The 16,788-nt window shown below is 37.6% G+C and overlaps 1 protein-coding gene across 1 annotated transcript in view; it reads right to left on the bottom strand.

The window, feature by feature from the left end:
* LOC104159782 (mitogen-activated protein kinase kinase kinase 9-like) overlaps positions 1 to 16,788 on the bottom strand; it is a 45,259-nt gene that overhangs the window by 8,313 nt on the left and 20,158 nt on the right. Inside the window, 6 exon segments of the mRNA XM_009697777.1 lie at positions 1 to 11; positions 780 to 902; positions 2,066 to 2,306; positions 2,716 to 2,891; positions 6,412 to 6,560; positions 13,983 to 14,163. The exon segment at positions 1 to 11 is cut by the window's left edge and continues 137 nt beyond it. Of these exon segments, the coding sequence (XP_009696079.1) occupies positions 1 to 11; positions 780 to 902; positions 2,066 to 2,306; positions 2,716 to 2,891; positions 6,412 to 6,560; positions 13,983 to 14,163 (881 nt within the window).

Genomic DNA, 16,788 nt, shown 5'->3' with positions numbered 1-16,788 from the left:
AGCAGGAGTCACTTCACAAGTGGGAAGAACAGTAGAAAACGGGAAAGAAAAATAGATACGCAAATTAAAGAATTAGTTCCACAGCAACATAAAGAATAAAACATAGGCCAGAACAGGAATAGTGATGAAAACATCCATTCAGGCTTTTTTCCTATAATTCTGACCATTTATCAACCCAGATCTAACAACCAGATCTCTTCAAAATTAATATAGATAGGCTTTATAGCTTTATTCCACCACTTTTAGAACCACCAGTTTGATAGCAGACACACAAGTGTCATGATATCCAATACAAACTCGACATGTTAATTAACATCCCTTTCATACTTCTAATACATGCTTGTCTGCCTAATTCTGTTTTATTATGGGAACACTATCTTCATAGCAAGCACCCTTGTTTTTCTTTCCTTCCAACAGTAACTTGTTTCACAGATCTATTCAGCAAATTCGTATTTTTAAAGATTAACCTGTACACCTAAGGAATGTATTAAGGAATGTATTTTCTATACAACCAAACAGCAGTATTTCGAGAACTTGGGCAAGTAAGGTTTAGACTCCAAAGAAGGTGACATTTCCCTCCCTGTTCATCACCAGCACACTCTCTAAATGTGTTTTTTTCTCTAAATCCGCTTTTTTCTCTAAATGCATACATGCAGGGTACAAGGCAAACATTTTAGGAACATTTTTTTACAATCCTGTCCTAGATATGGAATCTTGGCATCTTACCACGCTGACAGACTGCACATTTCCCAAATTCAATACTACATTGAGCTCCTTACACTGTATGGCCCTGAGTCTGGGAATAATGGTAGGACTTGCAGGAGGGCTGGAGCAGCTACTGATCAAGCTTTTCCTTTTATCCATCGTTGGAGAAGCCTGCACAGTGAATTTATGCTGGAAATCTGTTTACCAAAAGAAAAAATAAAAAATAAAAGCAGAAAGACACAGTTTATTATTTCTTTTTTCTTATATTAAAAAAAGAATTTAATTTATTGTACCTTTCAAAGAGCACAGTTTACAGGATCTATGTAGAAATGAAGTTTGACAGCTAATTGCTATCCCCCTGTTGTACATGCAGTTACTTCAGAACAAAGATGTGTGCTCACACTCATGAAGATAATATCTTCTTAGTGTATGTGTGAGATATATACACACATAGATCTCCATGCGTTGACTGACATTCATGCCAAAGTATGTCTCTCTATAAATTCCTTTCACCTTATCTCTCAGTTTCTTAAGCTAAGCAAAACCACCAGCAATAGGTGTTTACAGACCTGAAGAAAGGCATAGTTAGCATGCACATTTTATCATCAGTGCTCTTCTGAACAGCCAATCTCTCCCAGAAAACAAAGAATAGAGCATAAGCCATCATCCTTGAGGTAATGATAAGCTTTAGGTGATTTACAAAACTCACACTTTTGTTTTTACAAATTTGAGTCTCCATACAGAATCTGCAGCAGAAATCCTAAGGATTCAATATTTCTGAAAATCAGTCTTCGCTCTTAAGAGTGACTTCCCTGACACCTCACCAATATTCAACATTTCTTCCAGAAGGGTGGTATTGGAGGTCACTTGTGTCTTAATATGAGTGCACATATGAACTAGCAATGTAGGGCTGTAGTCTTACAGCTATCAATGTACTTTTGATCATTTTTAGATTCCTGCACCAAGAAATCCAGTAGATTATGGTTTCTGCTGCAGCATTATGTAAAATATTCCCAGAGCAATGGCTTACATCATTTTTTATGTACATCCTTTATTAAATTGATCGTTTTGAGCATTAACATGTTAAACTGCCACATCGACATTTTTACCATGAACCATATACATCCATTGATTAACAAACATTTAACATCTCAAATTTACTTCTGGCTTTCATACTTGCAACTTTGGGGAATGCTAGCCACAACAGCATCAAATTTAGTTTCCTGATCTCAGAGGCATGTTTTTCCCAAAGTACATCCAATACTTTCTAACACGGAAGTATCAGTAGAAAGGAGCTATCAAAGCTACAGGTTCACCTCTTCCTCCCATTTCACCTGACACAGCCTAACATGTCACCAACCTGAAGGCAGGCTGATATGATTGCCATCTTTTAACTTGAGCCGGTTCCTCTTGAATTTCCCCATGCGTTTCTTCACCCGAGGCTTCTCCTGACACAGCTGGTGGATGATGATGTTGAGCTCCCTTTCCAGGATGTCAATCTCGCGTTCTGCCAGCTCCTGTTCCCGCCTTCGTAGCAACTCCTCATGGTTCTTCTGTTCAACAGCAGCACGAGTCAGCTCTTCTTCCCATGTGCGCAGCTCCTGCAGGGAGACAAGAAAGGAGAAACTAAAAGCTACCTTGTCACCTGTGGGTTAAGACTAACGTTACCTATTCTGAAGGTACAGCAGCAATGACTTGTGCTCACAGCACTGCTAGCATCACTGTTTAAAGGCTCAGCTGAAAGTCAAAAACCTAAAACAATCCTCAAGAACTTCTCTCACTACAATATTAGAAAGTGTAGCAGCTCAGGATGCAGATATTTATTTTACTCATGATTCTGCCCTCGTGTGTCTCATAACCCACCACTGATTCAGGGACGTACTACAAGCTCCAGTAAAGCACATACAAAATTAACTCTGGGATGCACTACACGATGACCCCTGTTTGAATTATGAAATGGGAAAATTATAATCCAGAAAGTACAAGCATGGAGTGTTTTTCTCAACTTACCTTTTCTTTGGCTCTGAGCTGATCAAACATCTCTTGGATTTCTTGTTTCCAGTCTTCCTGCAGGGAGTGGAAGGAATCTTTGGGCATTTCAAAGAAACCAGACTCTTCTATGGCGGTGAGATGGTCTAGGATACTGGCAAAGGAAGGTCGCGAATGTGGGTCAGGGTTCCAACAATCTAGAATAGGACAAAGACAAGCAACTATTAAGTATCTCTTAGCATGGAAAGTTTGAGAGGATGAGTAGTACTTTACTGATCCCCAGTGGCTAAGAGTGGCATGCACACTATCTGTGTTACCCCATCTTTCCCATTTCCCACCTTCACTGACTATTGTCCGATCATAAATCAAGTGTGGAATTCACGCTGTCATGCTTATACAATAGCAATACATCACTTAAGATCTTGAACTACCTGGTCTCCAGGTTCTATTTCAATAATATGCCAAGTAAAACAGAGGTTTACTAATTTTACAGACAGTTACATTTTCAAGCACATATTTTAAGAATCGTAACTAATTTCCTTAAATATTTTGCTTTAAGTTGTATGTGCTTACAGACTGGAAATACTATGCAAGGCTCTTGCAAACAGTCCTTTTATCACCCTTACACTACAGAGTTAACAGCCATACTGCAGAAGGATATCTATCACAGTTCTTTCTAATGCCAAACTCTAATACTAAGCTGAGTCATTATGAATCTCTTTCACAGAACTGAAAATCTCTGCTGCAAAGCAGACAGGGCATAGCTTGAATGAAAATAGGAGATTCAAGTAAATAATGACATCAAATAGTACATTTGGTGTTCTCTTATTTTTAAGAGTTCTTTTTTATTATTTGAGAGAAAATGGTTTCATCAGGCCTTTTACTTTTAAGAGAAACCACAGATAAACAAGCTTTTTCATTTACAATCTAATGCAATGACTTACCCAATTACAACTCTAAAAATGCAGACTTTAAGGTACCCGTCTTATCACATGGGGCAACTCAACTAGCAATAGTACAAAAAGGTACTCCTTTTACACTGATGGGAATTGATCATTGAAAACAGAAACAGAAATAGAAAATGGTATGAAGTAACATCTCAAGCTACAAAATCATTAAGAACTTGTTTTTAAAAAGCCATTAAGTCAAAACGTTTGACTTAACAACACTTTTGGATAGGAAATTCTCGCTCATTCAGTCCTCCCTCTTACTTCACCCTTATTTCTACTCCTGCAGAAAACATCACTTTCTCATTCTATATTGTCCCATACTGACACTTACTCAGGTTCTTGTTCAACAAGTATCCTTATTCTCTGTAGTACTGCTAGACTCCTATATGTCAAAATTTGAGAATAACAAACAGAAAAGCTTAGCATTTGAGTATATTTCTAGAGAATACAGCTTTCATGCGTGAATGGAAGAAACTAACACAGGGGTCTCAATATGCTCATACTATCATCATTCTAAATGGTCACTGCATTTAAGACACACATTCCTGAGGCACCAGGCAAGAGTTATAAAAATGTTCTAAAGTTTCCTAGACCTTACAGTTGGGAAAAAAGAAACATTCTTAAAAAAAATTTTGGTGATGTCCTAAACAACATTCATTCATCAGTTTTGTGGATTGAAATACACCATGGAGCAGCTGCAATTAAAAATAAGTAACAGTTCACAACATCTGTGCAACTGCTGAGGGCTGGTTTTGCAGGTCTTGTCTTTGATTTTAGCATTACTGAGATTTTGCATTTGGGAGCCTTGGTTTCAAAACTGCTGGTATCAAGGTATCAAGATGCTGGTATTTAAGCATCTGATCAAGTTCCAGGAGGCATAAGTTGGAACACGTTTGTATTTATGGATTTCAAATTGCTTCTCTTATCAAAATAGAGAACTGAGGATGTTAAAGAATGCTCTGAAGGTTCCCTGCTGCTGACCAATTAGTAGCAATGGGTGATACAGCTGGACTGTCAGTGCCATAATCCCTGCCTCTTTACCCCAGCTTTTAAACATGGCAAAGCAAACATGACCCAAAGTAAAATAAAATGCTGCAGCCAGCCAAATGCATGAATGAGTGAACAGGATAACTATGCAGGTGGCCCGTGGTTTTTATTTTCCCAGGCCTAGATCTGCCATTATTTGCACTAATGAGGACAGTTGTAACATACAAGTCTTTTCTGTGAAGAGGGAAAGTTCAGCTTTGTTGTCTCAGGGAAGACCACCAGGGCAGTAATTCAAAAGTAAAAACAGCATTAGGGGAACAAGAGTTCACCGGAGATGGGAAACAGCATGTTTCAAAAACAGTTTTGGTGAAGGGGCAGAAAGTAATTGCTTTCTCCTTCTCTTCTTCCCCCTGCACATGGAGAAGCCAAGCATTCCAAAGCCATGTGGGTGCTCACCCCTGTGCTGCTGGGTTCAAGCACAGGCCATATGCCTTTACCTCACTTTCCCAACAGAGGGCATTATTTTTAACCCTAGCAGCAGATACCTCGCTTATACTTAAGAAATCCAGGGTCCTCGTTTCAGGAAACCATGTCAAAATAAACTGCCCTGCAACAACACTGAGCCGGTAGTCTCACCAACTCTTTCAGATGCAGTTTCTGGCTTTACATTGCTTCCAAGCTACTATACCTGCAACTCTGCTGCTGTTTACTATCCAGTAGGATACTTTTTTTTTTTAGCACAACATTATGTGAAATTTTCTACTTTAACTTAACTGAGGCCACCTGTAACCTAGAGAAAAGACCAGAGAAATACAAAATATTCTAAAAGAAGAGAAATCCATCAGAAACATCTTCTTGGATTAATCAAATTCCTTTCTTGGAGCTAAAAACATCACCAGAGGCTGCAGAATCAGTTCTATATTCAGACTCACTCTTTGCCCACCAAGACTATAAAGCATGTTTGATTTCTGTTTACCTCGTTTTTTCTTTCTGCCACATAGGTATAAAAATGTTTATTAAATATAAACACCTGGAAATCCTCGGGAATAGGGGCACTGAAAAAAAACCACTAAAGGTACTACTGTGAGAGAGGGAGGGACGAAAGGAGGGAAGAACTGAAGCTCAGGAGATATGTAAGTGGTTGCAACAGCCAGCAGAGCAGGTCACATAGATACACCCCAAAAGCTACCTCACAGAATCTTTTTTTAATAACTACAGCAGCTCTGATGACAAATTCCTATATTTCTTTCATCCATATGTAGCATACCTTGGGCATGAACTATCTGCACACACAAGGCAGAAAATCACATCATTCTGACTGAAAATTTGGGTTGTTTTCAAATGTCGAAGCCATATTTAAACCCTCTCCCTGAAATGTCAGTAGGATAAAGTTTCATTCCAAATCAATTTCACACTGCCTAGCAAGATGTTCAAGCTATGAATTTCAAAACAAGTTGAAGACTTCAAACTAGACCAAAATATGTGAAGTTTTGGTGTTGGCAAGTCTTTGCTACTAGAAAACACCAAGCTAGATGATGACAGCAATAGCCTTCATTTTCCTATAGAGTCTGTTGACAAAAAAAGGCAGTGAAATTTCTTTCACATACTACTCTTGTAATAGAGTAACTGTCACAGCACACTAACAACCAAGCCTAGCTCACATAATAACAGACATCATTCAATAAGGCCATTTGAGAAATCTGTGCTCTTAGGTATCAAAACCAACACAAGGAGGCAATACTCAACAGCACAAACCATACTCATCCCACAGCTAGCTTACCTTCCATGAGTTTGGCAAAAGGCTCTGGACATGTGGAAGGGATTGGAAGGGCAAGTTTATTCATGGCAACACCGTATGCTACTGCAAGACCATCAATTCCTCGGAATGGTACTTCTCCTGTTAGTAGTTCCCAAAGCAGCACACCATAACTACCAGGAAGAAAATAGAAAAGAGAATAGGTGTTTGACTTTAACACATTCTTTGTTAAGCAACAAGAAAGTACCTGAACCTATGAGGGCGAGTCTGGTACACCGAAGAAACTGCAGTTTTCTGGACAAGCTCATCATGGCTGCCAAGCCGGTGAAGTGCTTTATTTTGCCTGTTTTTTTTTAATAAGACTGAAGTAAGACGCCATTTACATCTTTTAGGCAAAAATAATTTTCTCTCTGGAAACTGAGAACAATCTGAAAAACATTAACATGAATCTTCTAATTTAGCAGACTTCAAACTAGAATCCAGTGAAACTCTCAAAAATGTAAAATATGGTTGTTTGGTAGGTTGTGATTTTTAAAAATTAGTGAAAAAAACTGCTTCAGAATAAAGTTGTTCTTCAGATGTTCTATGAAATATTAACTATGACGTTATGGGAATAGTTCCAGGACTGTTCTTCCCCCAGGTATACAACAAACAACATAACCTCAGAATATTCTCTCTGCTTCTAGGAAACCTAAGCCAGAGATGGCTTCTTCATACATAGTGACCTGACAGTTTTTTCTTCCATTCATCTGTCTTATTCTCTTCTGAACCCATTTACCATCCACAAAATTAATGATGCATTGCCAAAAAATACTTCCGTGTGTTTGTTTTGAGCTTGTCACTTGGTAATTTCATTTGCTTCCCTGTAGTTCTTTCAATACAAGAAAGAGTGAACATATGTTCCCTATTAGCTCCTTCCATGCCATCCATGATTTCACAAGCTCCTGCTACATCCTGCCTAAATCATCTTCTTTCCAGCCCTCAAAATCCTAATCTAGCTAAATCCTAATCTAGTTACTCTCCTGAGCAGAAGCCATTTCCTATCTTTCATTGACCTTGACATCTTCTTTACCATCTCATTCCATTTAAGCCTTTTATGTTAGAAAGACCAAAATCACATAAAGTTTTAAAGATATGGGGAGAGGTACAGTATTTCCTGTTTTCTTCTTTATTTCTTTCCTACTAAATTTTAGTTTGTCGCTTGCTTTTCAAAATGAGCTAGGTTACCGACAGTAACTCCAACATCTTTTTACTGAATCATAACAGAAAAGTTTAGAGCCTGTCATTGTACATGTGGAATTTTCACATGAGTACTACTTTGTATTTATTTCCATTTCACCTGTTTTATCATTCAGTATAGTAAAACTTTTCCTCAGCTCTCTGCAGTAGATAAATTTTTCTTATCCTGAATAACTTGGTATCATCAACAAATGTTACCTAACAATTTATTGCTTTTTCAAATCACTTATGATTATGTTGAACGCAGAATTCCCCACTAAGAAAACTAATTTATTCCTTTAGTAATTAAGAATTGACAAAGTGACAGGAAACAGACTTGCCCTCTTTTCCCACATCAATTTAACTGTCTTTAAAAACTTCTGACAAAAAGTTTTGTTGAAAGTTTTTATAAATCCAAATATGGTATAAACAATCTTACCACTTGTCCACATACTCAGTAACTCCTTCAAGAATTTTGGGGGTTTTTTTTCACAAGATACAATCTCCTTCTACAAAAGCTGACTCTTCTCCAGATATGCTCATATGTCCACCAGCTCCCCACTCTTTAGTGCTGTTTCTACCATTTAGGAGAATTGAAAAAATTAGACTTGCTGATCCTCAGGAAGTTCTTTTAAGAACTGTCATCATGTTTGCTGCCTTCCATTTCTCTGGTATTAAGGCAGTTTTGAGCAACAGATTACACAGCACAGCTATTAACTCAGCTGGCTCTCTCCTGCTCCTGTAGAAATTTTGGGTGTTACTGTAAATCCCAGCGATTTGTTACTGTTCATTTTATCCATCAGGTTTAACACCTCTGTGGACAGTACTTCAGTATGAGATGTCCTTCAGCTCAGCTCTCTTAAAGAGAAATTTTCAGCTTAAAAAGCCTCTCTTTGCTCCAATCTAGTAGACACAAGTCACTTTTTTCTGCTACAGCCTTATCTTCTTTCCACTCTTACATCTTGGTCACCTCTGGGCTGTATGTTCTCCTGCCGAGTTCTCACCTGTGCTGCATTTGAAAGCAATTTGTTTCCATGCTTTTCACAAGGCTCTCCTCAAAATTCTTTTAATCTTCAGTGTTTTATGTTCACCTTGCCAGCACTTAAGTCCATGCCTAATTTTCTTCGTTTGGATACAGGTTCAACTTTTTGAACAATGTCTTCCAGTACTCTCTTCTACATTGTCTTCTTCATTCATTTAAACTTTTTCCTATGCATTTGCTCTAAGCTTTAACAGTGTCCTTAAAAGATAGTCATGTTGTGCATACCCCTTTTGTTGTTTTTACGCAAATCCTCAATGTTGTCATTAATCTCCTTGAGATTAAACACTACTGTAATGGACTAATTTTTCTTAATTGCTCTTGCAAAGATATTCAATCTAAGTATATATATATTTTAACCATGATTATATTGTACAATTTTGAAGGCGTCCTAAGCACACACGAAGACCAAATGAAAAACTGCTTCTCATCCTAAAAGCCCCCTAAATAGCTGCTCCATGAAACAGTCATTTCTGAATCTAAAAGATTAATCCCTTCTTGTTTCAAAGCGACAATTGCCCTATCCATTTGGGAGTAATCAAAATTTTCATTATTACAACCTGTACACCTGCAATCTCCCCTCTACCCTGCCAAGTCTTTAACATTCATTGTAACTACTACCACCTTAGTTGGCCAGTTTTAATACTTCTTTTCCTATTTAGATATGGAATTTCAGTCACTAGAGATTCCACCTTTGCTGCTAACACAGCTAGTTTACTTTATTAAGCAAAATCCATATTTTTTCACCTATACTATCTTCTGCATTTTTCCTATGTAATTCATGCTCTTGACATTATAATGATAATTATAATAGATTATTTCTTTCCATCAAGGTTCTCAATTTCTTACTGTCTCAAGAGCCTCATTTGAAAAAAAATTAACATGAGTTTAAGGATTTCCCATTTTCTTTTAGGCCTCCTAGGATTCATAAGACACTCAAAGAAAATGAATACTAGACTGAATATATATTCGGCCTATCTAAATCTGATTGATCATTCATGTCACTCTTCAGTTTGGATGTGAGTGTTGATATCAAAAGGTAGGGAAAACTACCAGAGTTGTGTTATTACTTTACCACTAGTGCTGGATAAAGCATGTATAGATATTTCTCTTAATGGAACAGTTAGGAAAGCACTATTTATGTGCTCAAAGCATTTCTTCTGCAGGGTAATTTTTAAAAGACAAAGGAATAGACAGATTGGTGTTTCTTCTAACATAACACTAGAAGTATATATTGCAGGAAAGGTCACTTTGCTTCTGACAAAACTGAACGCCACCTCTTCCTTATGTACTTACAGTTCATTGCTGAGAATACTGCTTTCAAAGAACTGGGCAAACACTGCTTTGTGCCATTTGAACAACAATCTTCTCAAGTGATTAAACAGCAAGAGAGGTGCTGAACAGAGTTTTTTCCATTAACTCTCAAGCAGGGGACTGGGAATTACAAAGAAAAAAGCCAGAGACAGAAGAGATTTATACAAAAAAGGTATAGGAAGAATCAAGTGCTTCTCCTCATTCTCAACAGGGAGGAAGAAAAACTGATCAAGCTCATTTGTTTTTCCAGCACCCAGTAGTAATTTTTGGACTTTTTAATTACAAAATGAACCATGTGATACAGGCCATGAGTCCAAGTCAACTGACACTTGTATGAATAATTAACCCAGGGATCCAGTAATCCCTTAAGATATTTAACATTAGGTTCAATCCTACACACTGGATTTTCAGGGTGGGGGAGGCTAGACGTCTGCAGGATTTCACATGTGATTTTGTCACCTCCCTTGTAAGTCTGTGAACTTAGGAAAAAAAAACACCACACCAGTAATTTCTTCTCACTGTTATTGTTCAGTGGCATTTGTACCATAGGTTCCTCTTATCCATCTCCCTCGTTTCAGCACTTTCCATGGAAAAGGAACTATCAGCCCAACAAGGCGATCCCAGCAAAAAGAGAAACCAGAGTATTACTTTTGTTAAGAAAAAACCCAAACTTCATTACATTTTAAAGGCTATTAACAGTTAGCATTTTGCATGTTATCAGACTGGCAGTTCCAGAGATGACATTTCCTGCTTACTTCACAACAGTCAGTTGCGTACACTTCTCCCACATGAGCTTCTACCAATATTGCTAGTGAACACTTACCTGCCAGATACTGAAGTCTTGCCAGTGCTTCATTACACACAGAAGACTACAGAAGCCTGCAAGCAGTCAGTTGTGGATGGGAAGTTCTTGCCAACACTTGATTCAAATGAAATAGTCTAGTAACTGAAGTTCCCTCACCCACCACTGAACGCTTGAAACATCCTGATCTGCTAAATCAGATGGTTTTAGGTAGTTCTGGTACTCCATTCCTAAATGAAAATTAAATTCCTAATTATTTCACTGATCTCAGAGTTGATACCTCTTAAAAGCATCTAAATTGAGGAACACAGGCAACTCAGATGAAGGTTGTATGGTGGCTTTATATTCCGCATACCAATCATATTGACAACATGATTGTCTTTCAAGCAGCGCAAGTAAAAAATGAAGTACTCAGCAAACAAGAAATACATTTAAGTGGTTAAAATGACAGGGAAATTTGAATTATATGCCTACTAACATTAGCTTGCTGTACAGTACTAGATAAGCTGCAATATCTGTGCTTCAACTTCACCCCTGTAAATCCAAAGCAAATACATAACTCTCCTCTCAAGCACAAATAGATTTAGAGGAACTGACATATTTAAATAAAACTGTAGCTTCTTTGTTCTCTTTGCAATATAAGCACAAGGTTTCTCTTGTACATCTAAAGCTTGCAGGTGCAGGACAGCAAAATTCATAGCAACAAATTTTCACTAGCAAGATGTACTAAGTACCATTATTATTAAGCTTCACAGTGGCCCAGACCCTGGTGACAGACACCAGCGTATGGGAGCATTCCTCAGCCTTCTAAGTTCTTTGCCAACCCTCCTTTAGAGTGGGACAAAAAAAACAGATCAAGTTTTTTTAAATGGATCTTGATACATGTTTTGAAAGGAATTGCATGAAGCAGTTATTTATCATGAGATAAGACTGACTCAGGAAATTTCAGTCCTGGCAAGCATCTTCTTTCACCTGTTTGTGCAGTGAGAACATAAGCAGAACAAGATTCTTGCTAAAAGGCTGGGCAACAATTCAGCCAGCAGTATTATTCCAGTAAGCTTTAAAGAAAAGGTGTTGAAATAAAAGAGTTTGTGAATGTTAGAGACAGAGACAGCCAATTTTGTTGATGCCACAGAGACTAACTGGAAGGTTGTCAGGCAAAAAACTCCCTTAACTCCAGTGATTAACCAAAAGGTTGAAGTGGACAAGAGCAGGGGCAAGTCTAATAGGATAAAAAAGTTCATCTTGTTAAGAATTTCAAGTTGCATCCTTGGGTGGGGACAGGATTTATTACACATGTCCACAACTATTTTTTAAAATCCAGTGCTTAAAATCATTGACACACTAGTAGTGACCACACTGCCAAGTATTTGTCCTCTGCATACTATGACTCAAACACCACGTTCTTTTCAGCTTATTTAACTATGGCTCAAGGTTTTGGTCACCAGAGAGAGAAGGCTCATACAGAGACAATATAACAGCTCTCTTAACCGTGATGACCCTCTGTTTAAAGAAGAGCACTGAGGGGAACTCGACCTGTTTTCAAGGAAAGACTGGTAACTATAAAAAGAGAAAGTGATGAAAGAATCTTAAAAATAGAAATACAGTATTCTGAAAAACTAACAAGTAATTTAAGTTCTTTATAATCCTTAAGTCCTAAAGTGATTCACAGTTCTTAAGTCAATGACGAAACGGGTATTTTCGCACAAGTATAGAGGCAACTGAGCTACCTTCATGAAAATCACCAACTGACCTATTAAGTCCTATCTTTTTTAAAATGACATCATACTGGTACAGAATCTGTTCATAGCATGTCTGGATTACTAAAGCTACAGTCACAGGGAAATTGTTTCCCCCTTCCCTTCTCCCTCTCCCCCAGGTTACCCTTAAAGGTCATTCCTTGAACTGTTTCAGAGAAGAGCAAACTGAGGTTAGAGCTTGTCAAGCTGTGTACAACCAGTACTGTCATCATGTGCACAGTAAAGGTGCATAGCCTTGAGGTTTTAATTTCTGCCAGACTTCACTCAGAATCAAAGCCTGGTTCTCGCTCAAATCGTCTTAGATTAACTACAGAGGCTATCACATTTAATTACAGAGTCAGAATTTTATCCACACCATTAGGGTGCAAAACACAAGCTCACAGATTTATCACAAGGCAATACATTATCTATTCAGCAAAACTGGATAAGGAAAATTAAAATCCCCACACCAAATCTCTGCCATAACAGACAGATAAATCTGCCAGCTGGGATATTTCTTTATCCTGACAGATTTCACAGCATGCATACGCTTGTGTGGGAGCATTACTGGCCAGCGACAGAATCTTACTGCTCTAAAGATGAAGTTACCCTGACATTTCAATACCTCTTCCCCCACAGGAAAAACAAAATTCTGTCTACTTCATCTGTTTCAGATGTTTAGTACTAATTCTATATCACACAGCATCCAGAAAAGTCACTGTCCTAGAGCTACTTACTGAATTCTGGATTTATCAAGTCACTTAATGGTCATATTCAAACTCAATTTCTGGAAGTCTATGGGCCAATCCTTACACTTCTCCCCACTTAAGTAGCTCCTAATCTCAAAAATCCCAGTGCTTGAATAGAAAAGACAATATACTCATGCAAATTGCTACTTATAGATTATACACTCAGATAGACAAGAGATTTATTATTTTATGTGAAAGACTAGAAGCGTGGAAATAATTCATAAGATTATTATGAAAGTGAAAAAAATTGTATTGAGGCTGAAATTGCATGGGGAACTCAATAAGGTAGTGTGTTTGTGTACATATACATCAGTGACAGATTACTACCAAAACATAAAATGATTTTACTACAGTAAAAAAGTAGTTATTTCAAGTACTTCACAGATTGTTTTATGGCCTTTGATTATGTCAGCCAATAGCCAAATTAAGCACAAAATCTTTTAGATAAAGCAGAGGGAATTGGGATTATGAATTCTAGGATAATCTGAATGTAAATTTATAAAACAAAAATTTGGAGGCATGTAGGAGCTGGTCCACCACTTTCTACAGTAAAAAAAGGTGTTTATAATTAATACAAAGTAGTCAACGTTCGATAGATGGAAAGCCGGTGGATAAAGTTTTAAGACTTGAATTTTGATATTTGGTTCACCATTACTCATTCTTAAACATAAAAGAGGTTTCCTGGCAGGTTTAGTTACTCTTTAGCATCCAGTCACTTAATGCCAAATCAATACCTCCACACATCGCTGCCTTTGGAGAACATGGAGGAGCGGATGACCTCAGGAGCCATCCATGCATATGTCCCAGCTGCGCTCATTTTGGTAGTTTTATGCCATTCCCTGGCCAAGCCGAAATCCGTGATCTTCAATATCTTGTTGCTCAGATCTCCATTTTCCACCTTTTCGAGTATCAGTACTGGAGAAAAGGGAGGGGTGGGGGGGGAAATAAAAGGTATGCAGAGTAAAGCTAGTATTTATGCAAAAAAGATCCTCCTGGAGATCTCCCAAATTTCAAGATTCTCCCTGACTTTTAGTTACGCAAACATACCACACTTCATTACAAGCTATTTCAAGCTGATTACTTCATCTGACAAGCGAACAGCTAAGCAAATAACTTCAAATTTAACAAAAATACCAAGCCCCAGAGAACAAATAGATAATAACATAGTTATTTAATATAGTGCCTAGCGTCATTCTGTATAGGAATTCTCTGCTAAGAGGAAGTGAACCACTGTAACTTCTAGAAATCCAGATAAGGGAAGACATTTCTTAATTAATCCTCTCTCAGCAAGCCAGTAATAGCATCTTTTTCTTGAACTGCTTAGAGGACTTTTTTTTAAATCCAGATACACAAATAGGCTGGATATACCCTTCATGTAAGTGTGTTAGGAGTGGAAGCTCTATGTACACAGATTTTTTTGGTTTTTTAAAGTCGCAATTAAAAAGACTGATGATCAGTAATAACATGTCCAATTCAAGACTTCATATACATCACCATGTTCTAGATTCCCATCCCCATCATTATGGAACTATTTTTTTTAGTTAAGCTGCCAAAGTTTCTACCATGTTTCCAGTGGCAAAGGAGTCTATACCCAAGAACTTAAAAAACAACTTTGAGGCAGAACTCAAGAATGATTTTGTATAAGGCACTCTTTACCCATAAAGCTGTACTGTCACACCACTGTGAAATGAGTGTAAACCAGACGCCAGAAGTATCCACTTTCCTTCAGCGGCACCTCATTATCCTCTGTCTTAACTTGACCACACAAGTTGCACCAGCAATGTAACATCACGCAACAGAATATAACAGGCCACTGAACTTCCACAACTAATGTAGCCATAAGCCTGTGAAATTGTTTTCAGCCACTTTGTAAAGGGCCACAAAGAAAAAATATTTGTATTGTCATTAGTCCAGTGACTTCAGAACAAAAGGCATCAAGCTACTAATACACCATCATTATGCAGCTACTCTGTTTTTAATGTCATCACAGACACAGGTTCTTAGAAAACAAGAGGGGTTTTTACCCTTTCTATGTATGTGTGTGTGAATCACAAAAAAACACCCCAAACCCCACAACCAGTCATGGATCATAACAAAATCTGTAAAATGCAAAAGCACTGCGAAAATTACATACATATAAAAATCATCTTCAGGACCGCTTTTAGCAGTCCATGAAAAGGCCCAAGTATCAGTCTCCAGCTAACACAACTTTTTGCGGGAGGCGGGGGGGGAAAATCTTACATTCATTCTCATACTTGCTTCCAATAATCAAAATGGAATTTCCCATGAAATAAAAGCCAAAAGTGTCATTTGAACCTTTCTGCATAATAAGTAATACACATTTAAATGTTAAAATACTGCATTTACTTTTATTAAAGCTAAACAAACTGTCTGTTCTCTGAAAATTTTAAAAAAAAAATCAGCTACCCTTTCTACAAGGCTTCAGAATTCACAAAATAGTAGTTCACTAAAGATTTTTGTGGGCCAACTCAAGTTGTGAATGAACCAGACTTATGGTTAAGCTCTTGGTTCTTGCTTCTTTTGCAAAAGTTCTTTCGAACATTACTGAATAACTGCAGATGAAGAAGGAGTTTGAGGCCTAGAGTTACTATTCTCTTAATTTGGTCAAAATCTTACGCATTTTTAGAGCCACGCTTCAGTGTAGAACAGAACCACTGCAAGAAAGGAAGGTACAGAAGAAGGCTTCCTTCGTGCCTCTTCTTCTAGTACGCCTAATTTTTTTCCTTCTTTCCAGCAGATGAAGAACTGCTAAGAGAAATTGCTAACAAGGTACTCACTGATTGCAAGACTGAAAAACTTCTTAGAATATATGTACTAAGTTTCTTCTTCTAGCATGTACTCACTCTGCCTAAAGAGCTGGCAGAATAGTAAAATCTAATTTTAAATTTAAATGCAGCAATATATAAATAGGGAGTGAAGTTGTAAAAGTAAAGTAAAACTTTGAAACAAGAAAGCATGGGTTTGAAGTTGTTTTTGCTTCCCTCCATAAGCACGATGAACAACAAGCAAATTTGTTGTTCACAAGGTAGATCATATTCTGTCTGAATGAGCTCAATAGCAGGACAGAGTGCCACGTATCACAGTTGGGTTGTACATACCTTCCCGACAAGAGGTTATTTAAATCTAATTAGCTTGATTTGTATTAAGTTCTAACAAAATAATTAGTACTTAGACAGATCTTTTGTATCCATGAACTTGTTCTTTTGTCAGATGCAGGCTAAGTAAGATAAATTACCATGACAAAAGACCACAGAGAAGGACAATGAAAGAGCTGGATTTATTGCAAGTCCATGATTCCTTAGTTATATCCTTAGCTCCTCTCCTATTTCCTTGTATTAACTGACTAGGGTAACAATCCTGCAACCCAAAATTGTAAAATTAATTTTAAGAATCATATCTCTCTCCAGCATCTGTTTCAGTTCTCCTTATCTTAGTCAGTATCAACAGGCTCACTTGTAACTGCTGGGAGTATGATGCTAATCAACATGGTCTCATTTGCTTGTGAGCTTTATCTATAAC

Source organism: Cariama cristata, unplaced genomic scaffold (genome assembly GCF_000690535.1).
Source record: "Cariama cristata isolate BGI_N322 unplaced genomic scaffold, ASM69053v1 scaffold5603, whole genome shotgun sequence".
Taxonomy (NCBI): Eukaryota; Metazoa; Chordata; class Aves; order Cariamiformes; family Cariamidae; genus Cariama; species Cariama cristata.
This window is presented reverse-complemented; position numbering and strand designations above follow the sequence as displayed.